The sequence below is a fragment of the Haematobia irritans genome, chromosome 2 (assembly GCF_050003625.1).
Source record: "Haematobia irritans isolate KBUSLIRL chromosome 2, ASM5000362v1, whole genome shotgun sequence".
NCBI classification, from domain to species: Eukaryota; Metazoa; Arthropoda; class Insecta; order Diptera; family Muscidae; genus Haematobia; species Haematobia irritans.
This window is the reverse complement of record NC_134398.1, coordinates 108,915,737-108,925,263: the sequence shown is the minus strand read 5'-3', so window position 1 is coordinate 108,925,263 and position 9,527 is coordinate 108,915,737. Positions and strand designations below refer to the sequence as shown.

Sequence of the window (9,527 nt, the reverse complement as noted above, 5' to 3'; positions counted from 1 at the left end):
TCTGTACTATGTTCGGTTTTCCCGTTGAAATTTTCGTGGTTACTTCATTAAAATAGTTTAATTTGAAGAAGATAATTAAATTTAATTGATGCGCATTTTATTTTTTATCGAGATTTCGTCAAGCTTTAGCAGAATTATGTTTGTTTTCATTTACAATTTTGATTATTTTAGAAAAAGTAATCGAGAAAATAAAATGATTTTCAACTCGAACATAGTACCCACCTTTAACAGCAAAAATGTTACTACATACATATTTTAATAAAAAATCACCTTTAACGTTACTAATGAATATGTAATAGATTTTTATGGAATCAATAAAAATGTTTGTGCTAATTCATAGGTCGTTTGGAAGATTTTCCATGTTATTTACTACCACTACGACCGCCATAACTAACGCCTACTCTACCACATTGCGTTCGATTAAATTTATGTGCTTCTTCAGCACAGCGTTCTTTGGTTTTAGCAAAAGGTTCAGCCATGGTCGGGAGTCAGATGGTATATCCTGACCAGCTTCTTCAGGTATAGGAATTAATTCCGATGCTATGCCCCAATCGGGTCGAGTTCTATAACTAAATATAGCACTGTTACTGTATTCTTCGATATTTCGGAACTGGAAATTGATGACATGGGTTACATCTTCTATGACCAGGTCACATGAGGCGATATCAGTTGCTATAAGATTGTTTACTTCACCAGAGATAATATCTGCAATAGCGAAATAGAATTTTTCATTCTTTTCAACAATTTCGATTGTTTGCTCGACCAAATCCAATGATACATCACGCACCGGTATGGGATTGTTCAAATAACCGTCGGTAAAATGTCGGACTCCTAGCACTTGTCATTACAGGTTGTTTATCGGGCCGTATATCCAATGATATCTTCCGAATCTGAGGGTCATAACCCATATCCAAAATACGATGAGCTTCATCTAAAAATGGATAAGTAATAGTGGCTGTGTCAATAACATTCGCTTGTACAATTTAAACGATCAGGAGTGCAGATAATAATTTCCATACTACCTCCAACACATCCAATTTGTTCACGGCGATTGCCTTCTCCATAAATCATATTCCTGAATGAATTCTGTTGTTCCCTTCTTTCTCAATTTGCATGTCAATTCACGTTTTGGCGCCAAAACGCTATGGCTGTGGAATATTTTGATGTACAACATAGCGAACAATAAAAACACTAATATGTTTACCATTTCTGTTTGTGCTGTACCGTGAGATCTTCATTTTTAATAAAATAATAAATAAAATTATTTTATTATTCTAAATTTTGAACGACAACAAACCAATCCACCGGAGTTGCCACAACTTTCGAATTTCATTTTTACCATGTTTTCTTCATGAATGCATTTTTATTGAAAATAATTGAACCTTCACATTAAGAAACATTCTCAATGTGGTCTAAAGGTGTCAAAAATGGAAACCGGGATATCTTCGTCCAAAAACACTCTTGGAGCACATGGCGTACATCAAAATGTAGGTACAGACTTCCACTTTGATGTGCCGTAAGCAGAATTTTGAACGGAGTCCATTTCTGACTTCTATGGTAGAATTTATGTTCTGCCCCCCAGTGGAAAACTTAGAATCAGGGATATCTTCGTTAAAAAACACTGTTGGAACACATGACATACATCAAAATGTAGGTAATGACCTCCACTTTGATGTACCATTAGCGGAATTTTGAGCGAAGTCCGTTCCTGCCTTCCATGGTAGAATCTATGTTCTGCCCCCCAGTGGAAAACTTGGAATCAGGGATATATTCGTTCAAAAACACTGTTGGAACTCATGACATACATCAAAATGTAGGTAATGACCACCACTTTGATGTCCCATTAGCGAAATTTTGAACGAAGTCCGTTCCTGCCTTCCATGATAAAATTTATGTTCTGCCCAACCCTGTGGAAAATTTGGAATCAGATATATCTTCGTTCAAAAACACTGTTGGAACTCATGACATACATCAACATGTAGGTAATGACCTCCACTTTGATGTACCATTAGCGAAATTTTGAACGAAGTCCGTTCCTGCCTTCCATGGTAGAATCTATGTTCTGCCCAACCCAGTGGAAAACTTGGAATCAGGGATATCTTCGTTCAAAAACACTGTTGGAACTCATGACATACATCAAAATGTAGGTAATGACCTCCACTTTGATGTACCATTAGCGAAATTTTGAACGAAGTCCGTTCCTGCCTTCCATGGTAGAATCTATGTTCTGCCCAACCCAGTGGAAAACTTGGAATCAGGGATATCTTCGTTCAAAAACACTGTTGGAACTCATGACATACATCAAAATGTAGGTAATGACCTCCACTTTGATGTCCCAATAGCGGAATTTTGAACGAAGTCCGTTCTTGGCTTCCATGGTAGAATCTATGTTCTGTCCCCAATGGAAAACTTGGAATCAGGGATATCTTCGTCCAAAAACACTGTTGGAACTCATGGCATACATCAAAATGTGGGTAATGACCTCCACTTTGATGTCCCATTAGCGGAATTTTGAACGAAGTCCGTTCTTGGCTTCCATGGTAGAATCTATATTCTGCCCCCCAGTGGAAAACTTGGAATCAGGGATATCCTCGTTCAAAAACACTGTTGGAGCACATGGCGTACATCAAAATGTAGGTAATGACTTCCACTTTGATGTCCCATAACCAGAATTTTGAACGAAGATCCTTCCTAGCTTCTATGATAGAATCTATCTACTAACCCTTAGTGGAAAAAATGTAATCGCTATTGCAGATATTACATCTGATGAAGAAAAAAATCTTATAGCAACTGCCTCACGTGCCCTGGCCATAGACGATATAACCCATGCCATCAATTTCCAATTGTGATTTCAATTATTTTTGTATTTGATTTTCAACTTATTACAAAAATCATGAATCCAATACCAAATTGTAGCCGTCGTGAAATTAATTTCAAATATTTTTGGATGAAGATATCTCAGAATCCAATTTTTTCACTACATAGATGAAGGTGGGTAAAAAACAACAATATGATTTTAACTTATAAATTCAATTCATTTATTATTATTAAAATATTTTAAATATTTTTAATTTTATTAAAATATATATTTGGTTTTAATCTGGAATGAAAAAACTCCAGATGTTTTTATTTGAGTTTTATTTAACCTTAACCTTTTGTCAAAAAATTGGAAGACAAAATCTTTAAGTCAACAAACTATTAAAAATGTAATTAATCACTCAATTTTTTAATCAAATTTAAAACACAGTCAATTAAATTTTTAATTGAACCAATTAAAAAATTAATTGAAATTTTCTTATGAAATCAATTAATTTTTTAATCAAGTATTTTTTTTTTATGTCCAATTAAAAAAGTATATAAATTAAATTAAAAAAGTAACATAAAGAAATTTTGTTTAGTTTTAATTCATAAACTCGAATGGAAGGAGATTCTCTTTACATTTGTTTATACAAATCTAAAACTTTCATTTTAAGGTCTGTACTATGTTCGGTTTTCCCGTTGAAATTTTCGTGGTTACTTCATTAAAATAGTTTAATTTGAAGAAGATAATTAAATTTAATTGATGCGCATTTTATTTTTTATCGAGATTTCGTCAAGCTTTAGCAGAATTATGTTTGTTTTCATTTACAATTTTGATTATTTTAGAAAAAGTAATCGAGAAAATAAAATGATTTTCAACTCGAACATAGTACCCACCTTTAACAGCAAAAATGTTACTACATACATATTTTAATAAAAAATCACCTTTAACGTTACTAATGAATATGTAATAGATTTTTATGGAATCAATAAAAATGTTTGTGCTAATTCATAGGTCGTTTGGAAGATTTTCCATGTTATTTACTACCACTACGACCGCCATAACTAACGCCTACTCTACCACATTGCGTTCGATTAAATTTATGTGCTTCTTCAGCACAGCGTTCTTTGGTTTTAGCAAAAGGTTCAGCCATGGTCGGGAGTCAGATGGTATATCCTGACCAGCTTCTTCAGGTATAGGAATTAATTCCGATGCTATGCCCCAATCGGGTCGAGTTCTATAACTAAATATAGCACTGTTACTGTATTCTTCGATATTTCGGAACTGGAAATTGATGACATGGGTTACATCTTCTATGACCAGGTCACATGAGGCGATATCAGTTGCTATAAGATTGTTTACTTCACCAGAGATAATATCTGCAATAGCGAAATAGAATTTTTCATTCTTTTCAACAATTTCGATTGTTTGCTCGACCAAATCCAATGATACATCACGCACCGGTATGGGATTGTTCAAATAACCGTCGGTAAAATGTCGGACTCCTAGCACTTGTCATTACGGGTTGTTTATCGGGCCGTATATCCAATGATATCTTCCGAACCCATATTTCAACCGTCGAACGGAACGGACGTGTTTTTTAATAGCGGATGAAATCATCGTAATAAGTACCTACTACGAATTTCAAGTGTGGTGGGATATTAGGCCACCATGCAGAGAAATTCAAAGACATCCACTGGGTTGCTAACTTCAGGGCCCAGTGGACGAGTATCGACTGGAGTTATAGATTTGGGCAATGACCAAGATTTAGGCCCAATTAGTCGACCTGTAGACGGGTCGACAGGTGGCGACAATTTGACAAGTCGGACCTTTTCCAAGGTAACGGTATCAAAAGGAGGTAATCCCTCACGAAAGAGATTCAAAGAACGCAGAAATGCTTTGTTTATCCTAAAGAAATTGGGATCAGTCGACCCAAGCACGTTGTCGGCTAAACAAAGCGATTCCTTAAAATGGGCTCAAGGAATTCTTGAGGCTGGAAAAAGGGAACGATCACCGGATGAGCTGCCATCCTCCAAAAGGGATCAACGATCGTTTGCCTCAGTTGCTAAAGACAGCCTTGTGATGGCTATCATAAATAAAGGAGCATTGGACGGTATGGTTCCAAAGCACAAATGGGGGGAAATTGAGAATGCTTTGTCTGGCGTCTACTCACAGGTGCTGGAAAAGTTTCCCGGCCCAGATCCTCGACACCAAGAGGCTGGTTGGTATCAAGGACGATTTAAGCTAGTCGCATTTGAGGACCAGAGGTCTATAGAATGTTTTAAAGCTGCTCTGATACTAATTGGTGAAGTTTGGGAAGGAGCTGCTCTAGAGTTAGTCGAGAAGAAAGACATACCGGCTAGACCAAGAGCACATGCGTGGATACCTGCAAACCCTCCTGACCCTGAATCTGTTTTAAATAGACTGAAACAATGCAATCCAGATCTTCCAACAGCTGATTGGAAGGTTGGCCGTTTGGATGAAGTGGATGGGCCAAGACGGCATGCAGTGTTTATATTGAACACTCAGTCTTTGCCACATCTAGCAAAGTCCCAGGGCCGTGTATGTTATGGCTTTCATTATATCCAAATGAAGGTGTATAAAAACGATCAGCTAAAGGATTCAGAAATGGACAAGCCTCTGTCTGAATCAGAAGTAAGCGGATCCTCTTGCGAAGTCGAGGGGGATACCAAGACATTTGAAGACATGGATAGATTCCGTATGCGTGAGGAGGCTTCTACTGCCTCAGAACTCACCAAAGTTGAACCTATGGTTATTGCGAGAGTCACCGATATCTCTGAAGAGGACATTCTTGATGACTCGATTGAAGCGGCTGATGTGACGGTTGTTGAAAATCTCGATGGTCCTACGGATCCTCCAGATAAATCTTCATCATTGTAAGGCTGCATGTGCTGCCTTAAAAGTTCTCCTGATGAAAGGGGACATAGATATAGTTCTTATTCAAGAACCATATGTTTATAAAAACAAAATATGTGAATTAAGTACTCCGGGGTTCAAACTATTGCAGTATACTGGTAATGATGTAAATCGAGCCTGTATAATTGCTAAAAACGAGCTCAACTTGTTTCTGCTTCCTTCAATGTGCAATACAGACACTGTCGTTGCCAGTTTAGAAATAGCCAAATGCAAATATTGGGTATCTTCGGTCTACATGGGACATGACAGGGAGATGCCTCCATATGCCGTTAAGACCTTAGTGGAGGAGTCACGGAAAACAAAGACGAAACTCATTATGGGATGCGATGCGAATGCACATCATAGTATATGGGGAAGTAGTGATACTAATGCAAGGGGAGAGTCGCTAATAGAGTTTATTTTGCGTACTAATCTGGTAGTTTGCAACAAGGGAGATGTCCCAACCTTTGTCACTAAAAACAGGCAAGAGGTTTTGGACATCACCTTGGCCTCGCAAGAACTGAATGAAATGATATCTGAGTGGCATGTTTTAAGTGAACACAGCTTCTCAGATCATCGCTACATCAGTTTCAAATTTGATGTTCATACCACCAAGACCATATTTCCGCCAAATGCAAGGAAAGCTGACTGGAATAGGTATAGGGAATCGTTCAATATGATGATACCGGAAATACCAGAGACAAATATGAGAAATGTGCAAGATATCGAATACGCAGTGGAGCGGATTACTAAGGCCTTCAACATCTCACTGAAAGCTGCATGCCCTAGAGGAAAGCCAAGGGGGAAACATCGACCACCATGGTGGTCTACGGAATTAAGTAATATGAGGAAATCCTACAGGAAGCTCTTTAACAAGGCAAAGTCCACCAGAGCTTCTGAGGACTGGGACGCTTACAAGAAGATTCTGAGAGGATACAAGCGAGAACTGAGAAAGGCTCAGCATAACTCTTGGAATGCTTACTGCAGCAGTATTGAGAATACGTCCGAGGCTTCCAGACTACGGAAGGTTCTAGCATCCACCAACTCCGCTCCAGGTTTCATTAAAACATCGGAGGGCAATTGGACAACGTCCAGTGAGGAGACGCTGGAGGTACTATTGGACACACATTTTCCTGGAAATCAGACGGTTGAACCATGTACTGGCGGTGCCACAGTTGCTCAGCGGTCGTTTCCTGTCGAGGAAATTGTATCGGAAACTAGAATAAGATGGGCGCTAAATAGCTTTGGACCATTCAAATCCCCTGGACCTGATGGAATTACTCCGGCGGAGTTACAAGCTGTAACTGACAAAATTATCCCCTGGTTGTCGGTGATATATAAAGGATGTATCAACTTATCATATATCCCAGGAAAGTGGAGGGAAACAAAAGTCGTCTTCATACCTAAAGCGGGAAAAGCCTCTCACTCGAGGGCGAAGGATTTCCGACCAATCAGCTTATCCTCATTCCTACTTAAGACTCTGGAGAGGATGATAGATATTTATCTTAGAACTAGCATCGATTCAAGTTTGTTCTCGAAACGACAGCATGCATACTCGAAGGGCAGGTCTACTGAGACCGCACTACATGAACTAGTCAGCTTTATTGAAAGCTCACTATCTGTCAAAGAATACACAATCGTGGCGTTTCTAGACATCGAAGGGGCGTTCAATAATGTCCATCCGAGCTCGATATTAAATGGACTGACAACTCTGAATGTTGATCCATGTATACTCAGGCTGTTAGACGAACTGCTAATGAAGAGACGTATTTCAGCCACACTGGGACAAGCAAACATACAAAAGTATGTGAACAGAGGCACTCCCCAAGGAGGAGTTCTATCACCTCTTCTTTGGAATGTTGCTATAAATAGCCTTCTGGTTACTCTAGAAAAAGAAAGGATAAAAGTGGTGGCATACGCAGATGATGTAGCTCTGGCAGTCAGGGGAAAATTCCCATCCACAATCAGAGATATTATTCAGAGGGCCCTCCGGATGACTGAAAAATGGGCGAAAGACAATGGTCTTGGGGTAAATCCCGCAAAGACAGAATTAGTCATGTACTGCAAAGATCGCAAAACTCCCACGGTTAGGCCTATTTCCTTAGGGGGTATTGAAATTCCCTTTGGTGATTGTGCAAAATACCTTGGCGTTATTTTGGACAGGAAGCTGAACTTTAAGCTTAATATTGAAGAAAGGGCGAGGAAGGCAACTGTAGCTTTGTACTCGTGCAAAAAGGCAATAGGAAAAAAGTGGGGACTAAAACCAAAAATTGTGCATTGGCTATACACGGCAGTGGTTAGACCTATAATGCTATATGGTGTTGTAGTCTGGTGGCCGGCACATCAGAAACCGACTGGTTTAGATAAAGTTCAGCGTATGGCGTGTTTGTGTATTTCAGGCGCATTCAGCAAGACAGGAACAAATTCCCTTAATGTCATGCTGCATCTATTGCCTTTAGACATTTTGGCCAAACAGTCAGCTGCAACAACGGCTGTGCGGTTGCGCGAACTATCGCTGTGGTCGGAAAAAGGTTACGGTCACAGTTCTGTCCTCAAAACAATGTCAGATGTGCCTAACGTAGTGGATTACACCTTGGCGAGTCCACTTTTCGACAAAAAGTTTGAGACTCTAATCCCCAACAGTGAGGCGTGGTGTACACAGACCCCGGGGAATAAAAGATATATAGATTTCTATACTGATGGCTCCAAATTGAATGGACAAGTGGGGTTCGGAGTATATTCTAAAGATCTGGAAATTCGAATAGCGAAAAGATTACCTAATCACTGTAGTGTTTTTCAGGCTGAAATATTAGCAATAAGAGAGGTGGCGAATTGGCTGAGAAGTAATGTTCCAACAAATATTGGCATTAATATATACTCAGACAGTCAACCTGCAATAAAATCCTTGGACTCTGTGTTCCTCAACTCGAAAACGGCCATCGACTGCCGCAAATCTCTCAATGAGATGGCTGAGCAGTACAATATTCACCTAATATGGGTGCCTGGCCATAGGAACATACCGGGGAACTGCGTAGCGGATGAGTTGGCAAGGCTAGGAACTACCTTACATATTCCAGGGGAACTAGAATTTGTTGGTATGCCCCTAGCTACCTGCAAGCTCATGCTGCGTGAGAAGGCTGTTATGATGGCAAATGTTCGATGGGAGAATTGCAAGGGTTGTAACGACACCAAGCAAATATGGCCCCATTTCAACTTAAACCGCACACTAGATATGCTAATGTTCTCGAGACGTCAGATATCACTCCTGATATCTGCTATAACGGGTCGCTGCCTGATAGGAGATTTTGCAAAAACTATTGGCGCGAAGTATAATGACTATTGTATGAGCTGTCATGATGCGGAGGAAAAAGAATCAATTAAACACCTCTTGTGTGAGTGTCCTGCATTTTGTGTAAAGCGCAAGCAACTTTTAGGAGCATATAGCTTCAGATTACTGGCGGATCTGGAAAACGTTAACTTAAGCAGTCTGCTAATGTTTTTGGAACAATCTGGTTGGTTCAACAAAGAAAAATAATCAAGAAGGTTCAGCGGTTAAAACTAGAAGTGCCCATATGTAATAGGTACTTTTAGTTAATGTGGTATCACAATGGACTGAATAGTCTAAGTGAGCCTGAATCTTAATCGGGCTGCCACTTTAACCTAACCTAACCTAACCATCTTCCGAATCTGAGGGTCAAAACCCATATCCAAAATACGATGAGCTTCATCTAAAAATGGATAAGTAATAGTGGCTGTGTCAATAACATTCGCTTATACAATTTAAACGATCAGGAGTGCAGATAATAATTTC

The 9,527-nt window shown here is 39.3% G+C and overlaps 1 protein-coding gene across 1 annotated transcript; it reads right to left on the bottom strand.

Annotated features, from left to right (window-relative positions):
* Positions 1-271: 271 nt before the first annotated feature.
* On the bottom strand, positions 272-1,318 carry LOC142223717 (uncharacterized). Its single transcript, XM_075293567.1, has 2 exons — positions 1,023-1,318; positions 272-931 (listed from the first exon to the last, which is right to left on the bottom strand). Exons 1-2 carry the CDS (start codon positions 1,069-1,071, stop codon positions 780-782), a joined length of 201 nt encoding a protein of 66 aa, XP_075149682.1. The 5' UTR covers positions 1,072-1,318; the 3' UTR covers positions 272-779.
* Between the last annotated feature and the right edge of the window lie 8,209 nt (positions 1,319-9,527).